The sequence below is a fragment of the Elgaria multicarinata genome, chromosome 12 (assembly GCF_023053635.1).
Source record: "Elgaria multicarinata webbii isolate HBS135686 ecotype San Diego chromosome 12, rElgMul1.1.pri, whole genome shotgun sequence".
NCBI lineage: Eukaryota > Metazoa > Chordata > Lepidosauria > Squamata > Anguidae > Elgaria > Elgaria multicarinata.
The window spans coordinates 4,362,838-4,381,180 of record NC_086182.1 but is presented as its reverse complement, the minus strand read 5'-3'; the positions used below and the strand labels follow the sequence as shown (position 1 = coordinate 4,381,180).

The window sequence follows — 18,343 nt, the reverse complement described above, 5'->3', positions numbered from 1 at the left end:
CACTTCGGCATCTGTAAAATACTGAAATTAAATTGCAAACAGCAAAGCCTACATGAACAACCAGAATTGACACAGGGCAACTGTGAAAGAGGCACAATAGATACGAAGGCTCATTCATTGGTCTGAATGAAAATATTGATTGTTCTGACCTCATAAGCAGACAGAACTGCTTCGGGGAGAGACACTATTCCACCTGCTCTGCCCCGTCCCCTGCAAGGAGACCCGATCAGCAAGGCTGGAGATGCAGTTGGGAAGGAAGGCCCTGATCCAGGGGAGACTCGGCTGTGCCACCGAGGGCCTGTTTCTCGTGTGCTCCACCCTGCCCTCCTGTTTGGGGAACCTGATAAAGAGCCAGGGATCCCTCCACCTCCCCTTTGGATTGGTTTTTCTTCTGGACTAGGGTGCCCATATGGGAAGGAGGACAGGGCTCTTGACAGTTGTCTACAAAAGGGAATTTCAGCAGGGGTCGTTTGTATGCATGGAGAACCTGGTGAAATTCCCTCTTCATCACAATAGTTAAAGCTGCAGGAGCCCTGCCCTCTGTTGTATCTGGTCACTCTAGCTATACTCCTGCAGCTTTAACTATTGTGATGAAGAGGGAATTTCACCAGGTTCTCCATGCATACAAAGGACCCCTGCTGAAATTCCCTTTTCTAGACAACTGTCCAAGATACAGGAGCCCCGTCCTCCTTTTCAAACGGTCACCCTATTCTGGACATGAGAGGGGCTATGTTTGGGCTTTAGGGTTTTTAGTTTTGAATATAGTCATTGTGAAACTGCTGCTCTAAACTTGCATTTTACTGTATTGTTTAAATGCTGCATTTATATACTTTCGGGGGCCACTTTGGGGGTCATTTTGAACAAAAGGCGGCATCAAAAGGCAAAATCAACTGCAATGTTCGCTTGCTCTCTCGCCTGCTGATTCTGACTGCTCCTGCAGACTTCTCCACTGGCCGGGCCAACCTGGACTGCGGGGAACGGAGGATCCGCTTGCGATGCCATCAATCCACCCACCAGAGGGCAGCAGTCAGATCCTTCCTCCCCCTTCCTCTGGCTTCCGAAGCCCGAAGTGCATCTCTGGGGCGTATCTGGCAGCCTGCATTGACTGATGCGCTCCAGATGTGTTGGACTGCAACTCGCATAATTTCAACACATCTGGAGGGCATCAAGTTGGGGGAAGGCTGGTGCACCTGGTGCTGTACCAAACACAAGAGCGTGTTTCCTTCTGCCCCGTGAGCAAGATGCCGAACAAACCTATGCAGGAGTTGGCTGGGCATCACTTGGAACGCACAAATGCAGAAGCGAGACCCCCTTGCTGTATGGGGCCCTGGCAAAGCACATTCTGGTGGGCCCCTCCCATGTCAGTGGGCGTACCTGGCCAGGACAGCTGCAAACAGCAGCCCTATTCAGCTCAGTCTTGCGCTGCTGGGTCCAGGAACTACAACGCGAATTCCCACGCAGCACCGCTCTGGGGCATTGTGGGAGTTTCGCACGGCTGCTCCCAGGCTCAGCTTCCCTGTGCTGATCGGAGCACTTGGGAGAACCTTAAAAGGGGGGGCTAGGGCAGGTTTCAGGGGTGAGCTCCTTGCTGGGAGCCCTGGAGACCCCGCCCAAGGATGCCGCCCGGTTTGTGAACTAAAATTGGACACGGCTGCAAAATGACTCACATCGTAGGTGACTTCTTCTACCTGGTCCTTCTCCATCAGGAAAACCTTGGAGACCTGTTCACACGGCCCCTGCAGGATCCGAGCAATCAGTGGGTAATCAGTAGCCTTTAGCTTCTGTTTTTCTGCATGAAACAGGGAGCAAGGGTGAGAGATGGGGGGGGGGTCAGAGAAGACAATGATCAGGGACCCTTAAATCCAGCCCCTACCCTCATACACAGAGGAAAGTGTCCCCGGGAAGCTGGGGGAATTTCAAGCAGTGACAGCAGTGAAGCCCAGCAAAAACCCACCTGAAAGCTGTACGGCAGGGGTGGGGAGCCTCCGGCCCAGGAGCCAAATCCGGCCCACTTGGGGTCCCAATCAGACCTTCCAAGGTTCCCCAAGTGGCTCCACCCCTTTCCCCCAACTATCGATTGGTAGTTTCCCAGCTGTTCTGCAGTTTTTTCCACCATCCTCAAGGGCTGAAATGTCTCTTCTAAGGGTTCATTACTGGCTTTAAACGACAACGTTCTAGTCCTTCTAGCCCCATCCTTTTCGCCTTCACCCTCACCTGGAATGCAGCCCCCCAAAATGGAATTTGGCCCTCAGTCTGGAAGAGTTTCTGCTGCCCCCCACCCTGCCCCTCCACCAGATACGGTGTCAGCCATTTATTTTAATGCAGTCCTGAAAAGGAGAGGGGTTGGTCAGATGTGGCATCCCTGGTGGTCTTCTCGTCTGCAGCCAGGGTTCAGAGGGCCACCCGTCCCACATGCCCAGAGCGGTTTTGGATTGTTTCCCAAAGAGCAGAGCTTGACCCTGCAAGGCCACACGGCCATCCACATTTGGGATTGCGGGAGCTTTAAAAGCAGGCGGAGATAAAGCCATGGAGCGCAGTTGTGGCCCAGGCGCGGTCTGAGCCATGGACTTCGTAGCTCACAGCTCCAACGCTGAAGCACACCACCGTAGCTCCTATTCAAGCAAGGACACCAGCCTTCGCTAACCTGCCGTTCTCCAGATGGGGTCAGACTGGAACTCTCAGCCCCCAGGGCCAATGTAAACCACTCAGAGAGCTCCGGCTATGGGGCGGTATATAAATGTAATAACTAAATAAATAAAATGGGTCCAGAGGACACCAGGTTGGCGAAGGCTGCGGTACGCTCTCCCGGCCAACTCACCTCCACTGGTGTGGACGATGTACAGGGCAAATTCTTCTGCAGAGTTTTCAATCTGAAAACAGAAAACGAGCATCAAAAAGGTAACTTACACACACTCGCACACACAGAATATTGATATAGGTTCCCTCCCAAAGAGCTTCTTCTGCAAAACATGCCGGGATTGAGTTTGTCAGGTAATAAATTCATTGGGCTCCAATTATTCTCTATTGACTGGGGGTGGAATTTGGGGGGGCGCTTCTTTTATTTTTATTGCCCTGTTAGCCGACCCAGCTGCGAGGCGAGAGGAGGCAGCGGATTTCCAGCCGAGTAAGGGGCACAATCCCCCGGCATGTCCTCCCGCTCAAGCCGTACTCAAGTGAGCAGGAACTGCAGGAGCGCACGGTTGGGGAAGCATCGTTTGGAGAGGGATGGGGCCATTTGAATTTTCCACCTCAGGTATCAGAGAGACTCGGGCCTGTTCCATCATCGCCCAAAGCAGAAATCAGCCACGAGAAGAATCAACGTTGCCGGAGAAAAACCTGCCTTAAACTTGTTAAGCAGCAGCTTCAGAACTTGCGGAGTCGTCATCGTGCTGTTGATCCGGACGTTTGTGACGGAGCCGTACGCTGGCGTGAACACAGACGTCTGGAGAAAGGCACAGAAATGCATCAGGGCACCGAACGGCTGGGTGATACCACCCAAGCGAAAGACTGAAGATCTGACAGCACCAGAAAAAGACGCTGGAGGGGAAACACCGTGGGACGCTTCCCACATCACGACAAGCCACGCTGAAAATAAGCCACGGTGGGTGGATTATTTGATCGCTAGCCCACGTCAGGTGCTGTGCGGTTTGCCATGGTTTGTTTCCTCTGTAATCCTCCTGCCCAGTCCAGGCACGTATCCCATGAGCCTTTGCAGCACAACCTCAGCAGCCTACTATTGAACACGAATTCGCTCATTCGTGGAGATTTTTTTGGTAGATTTTTTCCCCCCCACCTTTGCAGGGACTTGCACATATTTAATGCTATTTTCCTCCCACCTTTGGGGAAATTTGTATAAATCTTTCCCCGAAGGTGAAAATAAATCATATTAAATATGCGTACATCTCCCTGACGCCGAAAGAAAATCAATGTTAAATTCACACAAATCTCCGCAAAGGTGAGGGGAAAAAAGGTGTCACTGTTTAGAAAGGTGACAAAGCGGAGGAGTAAACTGACACGTGTCAAGAGGGAGGCGGGAGGCAGCTGCAAGAGATTGCAAGGGAGCGACGGGGGCCCTTCGCTGATCCTCAGCCATTTTCCGCAGGCCAAGCCTGAGCCACAAAGCCAGGTTCACACACCATGAGGAGCCACACGGAAACAAGCGAAGGTGACAACCCATCATGGATCGCCATGTTGTGCAAACCAGGTCAGTGCCTGATTGGTACGACGGTGTGAAATTTTGTCGAAATTAAAGAACAGGGGAAGAAAATAACGATTCTTGAATGAACCAGCGACAGATCTGTAGACATTTTTTTAAAAAAAAATAACTGGGAAAGGGGAATTATGTTTTGGAGCAACTGCTATGGAGCCTTTTAATTACCAAATTCATATTCTTCTCTTTCAACGTTCTGTAATTTTACGCCAAACTGCAAGTTGAGCTCTCCTGATACGTGTCACTCCTCTGGGGGAGGGGAAAGGGAAGGGAGGCTCACTTTGTGATTGTAGAAATGCCCATTGATGGAGAAGCGGTGGCGCTTGATCCGCCGCTGTTCGCTCGGGGTGCGCAGATTCCCCCTGCGGCGCACTCCGACGTCACTTCGCGTCCGCATCAGCTGAGGCGCCTCTTCTTGCTGGGCTCTGAGATCTTTGTCATCTGGAACGGAGATGTTAAAATGAACTAAACGTGCAAAAAGATTCAAAATACTTGCAGACCCCAAGTTTTCTAAAGAGATTCCGCATCCGTGGTCAGCAACAGACACGGGCCGCTGGTCTGCGCTTGCTCACAACTCCTTTCTTCGCTTCCTGACATAATAAGAACCCTAGTGGATCGACCGAAGGTTCATCCAACCTAGCATCTTGTTTCCATTAGTGGGCAGTCAAAGGTTTCTGGGAAACCCACAAGCAGGATGTACAGAATCAGAGGGCAAATAACCTCTTATTTCTAGGAAGAGAAGCAGTTAAGACCAGCTTGCAGATCTCTCCCCTGAAAAGACGCATTTTAACATGAGAGCCAGTGTGGTGTAGCGGCTGAAGCGATGGACTGGGAGTCGGGAGATCCAGGTTCGAGTCCCCACTCGGCCATGGAAACCCACTGGGTGACTTTGGGCCAGGCACAGACTCTCAGCCCAGCCCACCTCACAGGGTGGTTGTTGTGAAGATAAAGTGGAGAGGAGGATTATTAAGTATGCTGCCTTGGATTCATTGGAGGGGAAAAGGTGGAATACGAAGGTAATAATAAAACAAAAATAGAAGTGCCATCAGCTCATAATCTGCTCTCTTCCTCCTATGTGGTGTGTGCGCATGTGTGCAACAAGCAGACAGACAGACGCACTCGAAGCATGCTTATGTTTTCTGTGAAGGCAGACTTAGGTGTCTGAACATACACAAATGCTGGCCAGAGTTTTAAATATAGGTGGCATTGGGGGGGGGGGGGAGATGGGCTGCAGAAGACCATGAGGAACAGCAGCATGAAAAGGCAACGAATGAGCAATGAGTACACAGCTATGTTGTTTTGCAGAAATGCTACTAAGGGTACAATCCTATGCATGGATAGGGAGAAAAAAGTCCTACAACTTCAGAATGCGGGGAAGCTGTAGGACTTTTTCCACCTAAAAGTGTAAAGGCGCCCTAAATGCATGTGGAATTCTGCAAACACAGGTAATATTCCTCCCAAGGGACGACAACTAGCATCTTCCAGCCAGGGAAGGCGGCTAGAAAAGGTTGAGCCAAGGCATTCCTACAACCGACATTCCGCTCTGTTCGTGGTTTCGCTTGCTGTGCACTGGAATGTTGCCACTATTGTTAAATAAAGTTCATGCCCTACAATTTGACTACTAGAAGTCAAGACTGTACCATTTTCCCAGATTTTTCTAGTAACCAAAGTGCCCTGGAAACAGTCGTCACACGTTTCGGATTTCTAGGGTCATTTGGAAGTTCCCCAACAATTCTGATATTCCATACATATGGCCGAAATGTCTTGATATACAGAGTACAGCTTTTACTTTTTGGCCACACCATCTCTACAGATACTGAACTTGCAGGGATGGGGCGACTTGGGGGTCATTACCTGTTGGTGGCCTATTTTCCAAGCCTGTAGCTAATAACTAAAATAAAAACGATGCAACTAGATACTGAGAATTGATCACCACAAGCTCCCTGATATCTTATTTGTTGTGTCTCATTGCAACAGCGCATAGCTGGGCTGCCCATAACATGCCAGACCAAAGAAGACGACCCCGGGAGTTTAACGGGTTTTTCTTCATGTTCTCGTCCTTCTTTACATGAGAGTTGGGACGGGGACGGGGGCAGGGGAAGCAAACCACGTCTGCGGAGCAACTGCGGGATGCCTGGCCTGGACCCAGAATATAATGAAATCTCTCCTAATCCATTTTTAATGGGCCCCTTAAACTCACATTTCAATTTTGGATCACACCATGTGCCAGCCCTCCTGCCCTCTGCTCCTATTTCAGGCCCAAAATAAGCCAGGTTGAAAGTTTAAAGTACAACATAAACAACATTCAGCAGGCGGCACATCACGCATTGCAATCAAGGTGGGCCTTGGGGGTGTCGCTCTCAAACGCTGGGGCTGTCGACGCCCCCTATTGCCATGGGTCGCCCACAGCGTGGAGCCAGAAAAAAACCTGCACGCATTCGTTCAGTGATGCTGACGGGCGGCTCCAATGTGCATGATCCGTGGCATGTGCATGGCCCTTTGCATGCCAGGCTCGGTTCCCGCCACTGTCTCAGCTGCATTCCCTACTTAGGTGTGGGCACGCCTGTTCAGGGGGTGAAGTCTAAGGCAGTGGGGGCTGATGGCTCCCATGTCAGTGGGGCAGTGAATCCGCTCCAGGTTTCAGTCAAAACTCTAAAGGAGTGGAGCTGATTGGTTCCGACTGAAACCCGGAGCAGATTCATCACCCTCCCAATATTGAAGCCACCAGCCTCCACTGGTCTAAGGTGGCATGTGGAAGCTCCCACCCTGTCATACGAATGGCCTCGGTTTTTAACCACTTAGGGATTATATTATATTAAGTGGTATATAAGTATTATAAATATGTTTTTATCACATTTGTATCCATCCTCCAAAGAGGTCAGGATAGTAGCGAGAAGACAGATAAGGCATGCTATCCTATATGTTATGCTCACAACAACCCTGCGAGGTGTGTTAGGCTAGAGGAAGCTGATTAGCCCTACGCCACTCAAATCAGCTTCATCACCAAGTGGGGATTTGAACTCAGGTCTAACACTGATGGAAAGGAGAAAAGGAAGCACAGAAAGATCACACCAGCTAGTTGCTAGGCAACTCCAAAGGGCTTCTTTTCTCCTCTCACCTGGCCTACTTGACGCAGGCCTCGACCATCCAGACACAGGTGGGGGAAGCCCCTGCCAGTGACCCATTATTGTTATTATTTATATAGCACCAACAATGTACTTGGTGCTGTACAAAATATACAAATAAAACAGTGATACCCTGCCTAGAAGCTTACAACCTAAAATCACATCAAAACATATGCCAAGACTCTTGTTCATGCATTGGTTATTTCTCGGTTGGACTACTGCAACCTTCTTCTCACTGGCCTTCCTTCTTCTCACATCAGTCCGTTGGTTTCTGTTCACCACTCTGCTGCTAAGATCATCTTCTTGGCTCGCCGCTCTGACCATGTAACTCCACTTCTGAAATCTCTTCATTGGCTTCCAATTCACCTCAGAGTCCAATATAAACTTCTCCTGTTGACCTACAAAGCTTTTCACGGTCTAGCTCCTTCCTATCTCTCCTCTCTCATCTCACACTATTGCCCCGCTTGTGCTCTTTGCTCCTCTGATGCCATGTTTCTCGCCTGCCCAAGGGTCTCTACTTCCCTTGCTCGGCTTCGTCCATTTTCTTCTGCTGCCCCTTATGCCTGGAACGCTCTTCCAGAACATTTGAGAACTACAAGTTCAATCGCAGCTTTTAAAGCTCAGCTAAAAACTTTTCTTTTTCCTAAAGCTTTTAAAACTTGATTTTGTTCTGACTTTATACTGTTAGTTTTACCCTACCCAGTGCCTGTTTACCCTACCCTGTGCCTGTTTGCATTCTCTTCCCCTCCTTATTGTTTTATCATGGTTTTATTAGAATGTAAGCCTATGCGGCAGGGTCTCGCTATTTACTGTTTTACTCTGTACAGCACCATGTACATTGATGGTGCTATATAAATAAATAATAATAATAATAATAATAACATATGAAGGGGGAAAGGGGTTCACAAAACAGAAATAAGAGAATAATCATAGTAATAAGAACAGTAAATCAAGCTAAAATACCCAAAGCTATGGAAAACAAATGAGTTTTCAAACGCGCTTTAAAATCTACAATGGAACTCGTGGTACGTAGTTGCTCTGGAAGAGCATTCCAAGAAAACGGGGCAGCCAGAGAGAATGGGCAAAGCCGGGAAAGAGAGATAGAAACTCCTTGGCGGGAGAGCAACATAACATTTGAAGAACGGAGGGTACGAGAGGGATGGTAGAGTGAAATGAGAGAGGAAAGATAAGGAGGTGCAAGACCATGACACGCTTTGAACGTCAGCAAAAGAAGCTTACACTGAATTCTATATGGGATTGGAAGCCAATGAAGAGATTTCAACAAAGGAGAAACATGGTCAAAACGACGAGCCAAGAAAATGATCTTGGCTGCAGCCTGGTGAAGAGAGACCAAAGAGGAGAGATGCGCATAAGGAAGACCAGTCAAAAGAAGATTACAAAAGTTCAAACGGGAGATAACCAAAGCATGGACAAGGGTCTTAGCAGAAGATTCAGATAAGGCCCACTTCCCATACACCCCACACCCTCCTGTCCTGCAGACTCCTCCTCACAGATCTGAAACCTTTCAAGGCAGCCTCAAGAAACAAAAAGAGCTACGCAGTTTCCTCCCAAGGAACGCAGAAGAGAAAAGCCATTTAGGGCACAATCCTAGGCATGTTTAGACGGAAAGAAGTCCTACAATTGGGCTGGGAGTTGTAATACTTTCTTCCCCTGTCTAAACATGCCTAGGGTTGTGCCTTTAGAAGGGTACAGCGAGAACTGCTGCATTTCAGAAGTGCTGCTTTTCTGACACACATTCAAATACCGAAAGAAGGTTGGAAAGTAGAATTCTTTTTCACCAAATGGCGAAAAAGTAGGGAGAAAAGGGGAAGTGAGAGGAATTTTCAATAGAATGACGCACATGCACGTGTGCATGCACACACAAAAACACACACACAGTTTGCAACAGAAAGACATTATACTTCATTCTTGCAGCTCCCTCCGTTTTTAGAGGATGTGCAGTTTTATTGCTGGGATACATAATTTCTGCCGTTTGCATTCGACGACTTGGCAACAGCTAAAAACAGCCCCCAAATCAGACTGGAGGAGGAGGAGGAGGAGGCAGTTTCGACACTGGGTGGAGGAGAAGGCAAAGTAAACAAGAAGCGGATGTGGGGAAGGAAGTCACAGGCCGCTATCAGGAGACGGTGAGATAGCTGCAACCTACGTTATTTTGGAGCCTTGGCTTATTCGTCCTTTGTGTAGCTCCATCACTGTACCTGGCTCTTAAAGCCAGAGGCAAACATCACTCAAGGTCTAATGCAGCCTTCCCCAAATGGTGACCTCCAGAAGTTTTGGACACCAACTCCAAACAGTCCTGACTATTGGCAATGCTGGCCGGGGCTGATGGTTGTTGACTTCTGGAGGGCCCCAGGTGACGGAAGTCTGCTTCAATCCAGTTCCAGCATTGATTACTGCAATGCACTCTGCGAGAGGCTGCTCTCGAAGACAGCTCAAGAACGCCAACTGGTCCAAAATGCAGCCGTTTTGACTGGCAGATCAACTGGCACTGTAGCAGTTTTGTTATCATCCAGCAATTTATTTCCAGGCTCAGCTTAAGGTGCTGGTGTTGACCTTGGAAGCTTTGAACCATCAAGCGCCAGAGTATCTCAAGCACGCCTTGGTCCCATACGAACCTGGCTAAACTTGGATGGCCAAGGCCTGCTTCAAGGTGGCTTTTCTGTAGGGGAACCCAAAATTCAGGACAACCTTCCAAAGCAGCCTTCCTCAACCTGGGGCGCTCCAGATGTGTTGGACTGCATCTCCCAGAATGCCCCAGCCAGCTGGCTGGGGCATTCTGGGAGTTGTAGTCCAACACATCTGGAGCGCCCCAAGTTGAGGAAGGCTGTTCCAAAGGAAGGTCCACCTGACCATGTTTCTATTCACTTTTCAGCAAACGACAAAGGCATTGAAAAAAAATTGGCCGAATTTCTTACATGGTACTATTCCTTTGTTGGTATTTAATTCCTTACTGCTGCTGTTTTCCCACTTTTGATTATGGATTTTTAGGCTTTCTTAGGTTAATTTTAAATGGCGTCAGTTCTAATTATTGTTTTAATTGTATATTTTTAATTGAACTATTGATAGTTGACTATCAGCGATAGAAAGGTGGGGTGGAAGTGCTAGACATCAATAAATGAATGAATGAAGTTCCCTGCCCCAATGAGCTTACAATCCAAATTGTGACAGAAGGGGTCAGAAAGGAGGACATTACATCACATGCTCTGCACGCGGGATTGTTAAACTGGCCATTTAACAATTCCACATGATCCCTGCAAGCCGTAACACGCAACGTGTCCTTGCTCTGTTGCAATGTTGAAGATCACTCTCTCTTGGCTATGTACCCACTCTAGTGGGTACATAGTTTCTTTACAAGAAGAGGGTGATCCCAGAGCACCTGAGCATCTTCCATTCAAATAATGCCCCCAGTTAATCCACATTAAAATGAATCCTCTGTCAAAATTCACAGGGCATACCTGGCCTGAGCACAGATTGGACAGTGGTACAGATATCATACAATCTATTGACAGTTGTAGAAACCAAATTATACTATGCACTGCCTTCTTTTGTAGAATGGAATAATTAAGCTTGTTTTCACGATGACAGAGGAAAAGCCAGGTACTGGCTTGCTCAGAGGCTTGGTAAGGGCAGCTTGCCAGACAGGCTGGGATCCTTGCAGCTTCTCATTGGTCCTGAGCTTGCAAAATGACACAGCAGAGTACATTCAGCCATTGAAGATTGTTGATGGAAGAGGAGGAAGTTGGAGACATATATCATTGGGCAGCAGGATGTTTGTTGTTTTCACACAAATGCTGGAATTTCCACGAGTATACTTTTAAAGACCCACAATTATTCTTAATTTGCCCCAGTGCTAATTCCTGACAGGATAAACAAGCTTAGAATACTGTCCTTGGTGTACAAATGAGAAATATGGCTCTATGATGGCCCAGCCACAACAACACTGAGCCTACACACAATTCCCCCCCACCCGAAGATTCAGCCTGATGAGAAGTCCTGCGTGACTCAAAAGCTCACACGTACCACTTCAAAACATCTGGTAGCCCGAATAAACCCACTGCCTCCCTTGCTCTGTGCTTCTTGCTCTGCGGGACTGACACGGCGACTCTGAACAGGGACTCACCATGTCGGTTTGCTTCCTTGTTGCTTTCAAAAGCACGTGCCGATTGCACCTCAGGCTGCAGTCAGCCACAAACCCAAACTGTAACTTTCTGCTTTCTTAAACAGGAAGGCCGACTGCTGCTTACGCAGGGCTGGGGGAAGAGAAAGCTCACGGGGGAAGTGTTTATTTCTCCATGGCAACCCTGCTTAACAATCCCGTCTGTTGTGCCCTTCTTAAAGAGAGGAGGGCTCCGTTGCCAAGGGGAAGAGGAACAGAGCTCATTCCTCCATACCACGGCCCACGGTCTGGGGTGTGTGTGTACGTGGGAGGGTGTTTCTCATGCTGCTCACGTGAACTCCTTCGAACGGCAGAAGAGCCCCCACCGCGTCCAGCCTTTTATTTCCCACGGCAGCCAAGCGCAGGCCGCCAGCCAGCCACAAGCACGACATAAACTATGCACGGGGTCGCCCCGATAACCACCGCTTCACCCCATCCCAAGCCCTGTCATTAATTAAGGAAAAGGCAGCGACGAAGCTGCCCGCTCCGCATCGAGCAGAACATGCCGTCTGGCGCTCAGTTCCATTGGCAGAGTCCCAGGATCCAGGACTACGACAGAGGGAGAAAAGAAGCCTCTCTATCCACTCGGAGGGCGACTGCTGCGCCGTGCAAACTTTGAAGGATGTTTTAAACCTGCAGAATCTGCACCCGGACCGCCCTCCCTCCCAGAGTGCTGGTAAAATCCCCCAACCCAGGCGCCTTTGGGGAACTGCTCACTTCCACGAGGTGCCGCCGAGTGGTCCTGGTCATCAAACTGTCTGGTGTCAGCCGCCCACTGAGTATGTCTCACAGAATGCAGTGGAGACCACCCGGACCCCCTTTCAGTGCCTAGCCCTGACCCTCAGTCCTATTGGTTGGTGCAAACCTTTGCTACAGAATTATGAGCATTTTGTTTGTTGTTTAATCGTTCAGTCGCTTCTGACTCTTCGTGACTTCATGGACCAGCCCACGCCAGAGCTTTCTGTCGGCTGTCGCCACCCCCAGCTTCCCCAAGGTCAAGTCTGTCACCTCCAGAATATCCTCCATCCATCTTGCCCTTGGTCGGCCCCTCTTCCTTTTGCCTTCCACTTTCCCTAGCATCAGCCTTTTCTCCAGGGTATCCTGTCTTCTCATTATGTGGCCAAAGTACTTCAGTTTTGCCTTTAATACCATTCCCTCAAGTGAGCAGTCTGGCTTTATTTCCTGGGGTATGGACTGGTTGGATCTTCTTGCAGTCCAAGGCACTCTCAGAATTTTCCTCCAACACCACAGTTCAAAAGCATCTATCTATCTATCTATCTATCTATCTATCTATCTATCTATTCAAAAGCATTTTAGCGCAGGCTTAACTCTCAGAAGCAAAGCTCGGCCTTTTGGAAACTGATTTATCACATTTTCCACTGTTATATTAACGTACATACTATCATAGATGATGGAGGAGGATGTTCAATACTACAGAAATAATGAAAGGCGAGCCCCCCCCTCGTTGCCGATTCTCAACTTCTGAGGACCCCACACACGCCTTCTCCCTGCCCCAATTCCTTACCGTGTCCTCCATCAGTTCCATCGCCGTCCGACAGGGGATCGGCATCCGTGACCTGGATGTCCGGCAAGGTCGTGGGCTTTATGACAGACCTAAAGCATGGAAGAGAGAAAGGAGAACTCAGGCCTTAGGAAAGGATCCGAGGGAATGTCCCAAGTCTCCTAGAAGCACAGATTGCAACAAGAGCCTATTATGAGGTCTGCCTGCCCCCGATGAAGGAACGTTTAGTTGATCCATCTTTGACCTTCCATGGCCCTTTCTACATCTAAGGATTATCCCAGGCAAATGGAGGAATCGTCTCTGCCTGCTCCCGGGAGACCCTGTGTGTCATTTGGATGCACAGGGATGATCCCGGGACAATCCCGGGGGGAAAGGCAGGTGCAGAAACGGCCCAAGTGATAAATTAAGCTTAAACAGATTTGCAAATTATAAAAGATCTCAGTGGAACTTCTTTTTCGAGATACGGAAATGTGAGAACTTGCAAGTTAGTAAAGAAAAGTTGCTGCCTCGCTGACAGCAGAAGAAGGGGCCACCTTCGCGTTTTCCACGTCTGCCTTTTTTGTACGTGTCAAACGCTTTAAGGCGCCGTTTGAAACAAGTGTAGATGACAGGGCTGCTATTCATTATTGAACATAATAATATACTTCGAGCACAGTCCTAAGGGACCGATGCTCTGATCTCGGAGGCCCCGATCCATCCAAAGCCAGGCAGGGCAGGAGGAGGACAGAGACGTTGGCAACCTCCATCTCAAAAATGTCCAGCTAGGCAGCGCCTCAGCCCACCTGGCTGACTGACCAGCAGGGATGTACAGGCTCCGGCTTCGGTCGGATCCAGGCCTTTTCTCCTCCCCTCCCTCCCCGCTCACCGGAACGCCCCCTTTTCACTCTCCCTGACTTCTTCAGAGCTGGGTGTTGCTTTCCACAGTACCTGCAAGGGAGGCCCCCGGAGAAATCTGCACCCAGGTTTCTTCCCTCGAGGTTGTACCTGTGTCTACAGCCAGGGTAGTGGTGGGGTGGGGCGGGGGGAGAGGGAATCCGCCGTATCCTATGGCACTGCCTGAGAAGTCATAGGATTGCTCTGCACTACATCTTACTATATGACATTTTTAATCTTACTATAATTAAACCATGAAGAAAGATGGTTGCATATTTCGGAACGAAGTATTAGTTTTACAAAAATTAATAAAAGACCAGTTTACAACATTGGAGCATTTTTAAAATTCAGACTGGTGCGGAAACAAAATGGGACAGATGTACGAATAAACGCGTGTGAAACTGGCACGGACTAGGATCAGGCTGACCCGTCCGTGCCAGTTTACGTAGGACTCCCAGTTGTGTTCCTCCAACGGGCAAATGAGGTTTGCACCTACTTGCCTTTAGATGCTCGCAAGCCATTTACAGGGCTTGTGTGCACTTACAGCTTACCCCCAGAGATGCAGGTGAAAAAGCATTGGTGGGGGGCGGGGACCTAAGGGGAAAGATGACTTGGTGGGAAAAAGCGTTCAACAACCCCTGCCTGCCTGTCCTTCCGTTGTCCAGACGGGCCGCCTGCAAAGACCACATCGGGATAAAATGCACACACTTGGAGGAAAACATCAGGGCGTGCCCCCTACGAGTCTACTTCAGCCCCAAGCAGGCTTTGGAGCCAAGAGAGGATCTGAAGGGTCTGAACACAACACAGGGAGGAAGCAGCAGCCAGGCACCTCTCCATCGTGCCTGGGTCCAGCTCCAGCTGAGAGCCCCCTTCCTCCTGCTACCAACTGTCTCTGCAGACACCACCAGTGAGGGAGGAAGCAGCAGCCAGGCACCTCTCTACTGTGCCTGGGTCCAGCTCCAGCTGAGAGCCCCCTTCCTCCTGCTACCAACTGTCTCTGCAGAGACCACCAGTGAGGGAGGAAGCAGCAGCCAGGCACCTCTCCATCGTGCCTGGGTCCAGCTCCAGATGAGAGCCCCCTCCCTGCTGCTGCCAACTTTCACTGCTGAACTTTGCAACTAAGATTGTAGTGCCTGAATTTGCTTTCCTTTCCCCCACTCCTCCTCCTCCCAATCCCCTTTCCTTTTGTGACATGTCTTTTAGATTGTAAGCCTGTGGGCAGGGACTGTCAAGAAATACTTTTGTAAGCCGCTGTGAGAGCCTTTTTTGGCTGATGGCGGCATAAAAATGCTTAAATAAATAAATAAACTGCCTTCGGATCAAGATCCAGTGCAGACTAACTGCAGCTGGCTAAGTATGCAAGTCCGGGGTGGGTGGGGAGGCAACATTCATTTTGTCTGTCTGTGGAAGTAGCCCCTGGGATCTTCTGGGCATCCCCACTTCAGACACTCATTTATGTATACACAACAGAATATCAACATTTACATAATTCAACACATTATGCAGGAAGAAGGGATAAAATCAGGCGTGGGTGCTTCAACATTTAGTCTCTCTCTCTCTCTCTCTCTCTCTCTCTCTCTCACACACACACACACACACACACACGTAGTATGCAACTAGCATATAAAGCGGGGACTTGCCCCCTCCCACCACAACTAGCATGTAAAGCAGGGCTGGGCAACATTTGGCCTTCCAGATGCTTTCTCCTACGACTCCCATCATGCCTTACCATTTACTGTGCTGGCCAGGGCTGATGGGAGCTGTAGGCCAAAACATCTGCAGAGTCACAAGCTGCCCATCCCTGACACAAAGAGCTGCGCTTCTCAGACGTGCTGATTTTCTACAGGCACGGAGCTTTATTTAAATGTGGAGGTAAATTCAAAAGCACAACTCTCCACCCTGACTTCGTACCACCCAGAATTCTACCGCTGTGTTTTGTGTAATGCGTGAAACAGATCGGTGCCACGTTCGCAGCAGCAGCAGCAGCAGCAGCAGCAGCAGCAGGCAACAAACTCTGGGAAGCTCAGAATTGACTGAGCATTCCCAAGGCATCCTCCTCCTTTCCAGAGAAGTTCTAATGCCACCCTTACAGTCATTTTTTCCTTAGGAAACTCTCATTCATCCCGCAACCGGTGATCATTTAGATTACAGTGTTCCACAAGCAGAAGGAATTGAGCCCAAAATGACACAGGTGCTTAGACTGTCTGGTCTGCGCTGAAACGCTTATCTGGGAAATTGTCGATGCCGGTGGCTGTTCTTGGAGATGGCTGTACGTTACTTTCTATCCAAGGAGAGCAGGGAAAAGAGGAGAGGAACCAGAGCAAGGCAAAACCCTGGCTTGCTCCACTCCCATTGGGAGATCTCATCAAAGGTAGGTCTTGAACCCAGCTCTTGTAGAACTAACGATAATTCTAACCAAGTACTCAGGAAATCAACATGTCCCCCATTTTATTTTTACTAGGTTCCACGATTCCGCCCCGCCCCAGACATCATGTCATACTCATCCCAATCCACTGGGAAAAGTGCAGAAAAGGGCCAGTCAAATGATCCAGGGGGCTGGAGCATCTCCCCTAGGAAGGCAGGTTACAACAGCTGGGATTGTTTAGCTTGGAAAAAAGGAGGCTAAGGGGAGACCTGATAGAGGTGTACAAAATGATGGATGGTGAGGAGAATGTGGATAGGGAGACATTTTTCTCCCTCTCTCAAAATACTAGAACCCCGTGGGGTCATCCCAGGAAGCTGATGGGTGGGAGATCCGGGACAAATAAAAGGAAGCACTTCTTCACACAGCGCATAGTTAAATTATGGAACTCGTTACCACAAGATGTAGGGATGGCCACCCATTTGGATGGCTTTTAAAGGGGGTTGGATAAATTCCTGGAGGAGAAGGCTATCCATGGCTATTTGTCCTGATGGCTATGTGCTACCTCTGGTATCCGAGGCAGTATTTATTTATTTATTTATTTATTAATAATAGCCAAAGCTCTCTGTAAGTAAGTAAGTAAGCCTGTGTGCACCAGTTGCTGGGGAACATGGGTGGGAGGGTGCTGCTGCACCACGTCCTGCTTCGTTGGTCCCTGGCTGATGGCTGGTTGGCCCCTGTGTGAACAGAGTGCTGGACTAGATGGACCCATGGTCTGATCCAGCATCAGGGCTCTTCTGATGTTCTTATGAGACAGAAAGTTCCACTCCCAAGGTGTTTTGACTGGCCACTTATGTTCTTATATTCTTACAATCGTCCTTCACCCATCTTACCAGGGCATTGGATTTTGTACTGACCCGTGTGCTCCCAGGTTGCACCCAGAGTGCCAGGAGGAGGAGGAAGGCGGGGGCCGGATGCGCTGGTTGTCGTCCTGCATCTGCAAGCGGATGGGCCGGCGCAACCCCCAGGAGATGTTCAGCAAGCCCTCCACAATGAACTCCCCTTCTTCCTGTGGGACACAGAGAGACAGAGAGAAACACTTGCGAACGGTTCAGAAACTGATTTGCTACAAGGATGCTGTACAAAACAACAGCTATCCCCGTGGTCATAGGAACTTTGTTTATGATTTTAATCAATAATACTGATTTTATTGTTTTGATCAATTAATTATTTCATTTATGACTGTAAGGCGCCGAGAGTGCCATGTTCTTGGTGGAAAGGCAGGGTACAAATCAAATCAATCAGTCAACAGGAAGCTGCCGTATACCAAATCAGACCCTCGATCTATCGAGCTCAATATTGCCAACACGGACTGGCAGCAGCGGCTCTCCACACTTTGGAGAGCGCCTTTAGAATTCTGACTGAAACTCGGAGTGGATTCACCGCCCCACTGACATCAGAGCCACCAGCTTCCACTGCAGGAGCCCATCCTCTTAGAGCCGGGACAGCAACTTGCAACCCTTCCAATATTGTTGAACTGCAACTCCCATCAGCCATAGTGAGCACAGCCAATGGTGAGTCACGTTGGGAGCTGCAGTCCAACAATATCTACAGGGCTACACGTTGCCCACCCGCTTGGATCAGCACTTTTAGACACATACACACACACCCCAAAAAACAACAACCCAGAATCCTTCACAACAATAACATTTCATTCGTGCTCTCTATGGCTAGAATGGAAACAGTAAGAAATTGGAAGCTGGGGGCAGGCTGCCTGTTGGAGAGCAGCGTTTCGCAAATAACGCTTGCGGAAAAGTTGAAAGACCCCAGCAAACTAATTGGAAGCATAGTCCAACTGGACTGGGTTTCGGTCACATGGTTTCCATTTCTCTCGCACATCAATGAAGTGTCTTCCCCCCCTCCCCCATTTCATCCGCCGACTCCTGTTCTTTATTTTGGAAAGATTCCTCACGTGATCAAAGCGGTCTACGTTTTATTAGAATGGCCCAAAGAAATGGACACTACTGTACATTGTCATCCTGGAGATTAGATAATAAAAAGCCAATGCCAGTGA

The 18,343-nt window shown here is 49.1% G+C and overlaps 1 protein-coding gene across 2 annotated transcripts in view; it reads right to left on the bottom strand.

Moving 5' to 3' along the window:
• RASSF2 (Ras association domain family member 2) overlaps positions 1-18,343 on the bottom strand; it is a 48,616-nt gene that overhangs the window by 8,259 nt on the left and 22,014 nt on the right. For both annotated transcript variants that reach the window (XM_063139379.1, XM_063139378.1), the window contains exons 4-9: positions 17,187-17,338; positions 13,038-13,126; positions 4,491-4,651; positions 3,341-3,442; positions 2,819-2,870; positions 1,668-1,789 (exon numbers count right to left, since the gene is read on the bottom strand). In XM_063139379.1, the coding sequence (XP_062995449.1) occupies positions 1,668-1,789; positions 2,819-2,870; positions 3,341-3,442; positions 4,491-4,651; positions 13,038-13,126; positions 17,187-17,338 (678 nt within the window). The remainder of the gene's footprint in view (positions 1-1,667; positions 1,790-2,818; positions 2,871-3,340; positions 3,443-4,490; positions 4,652-13,037; positions 13,127-17,186; positions 17,339-18,343) is intronic.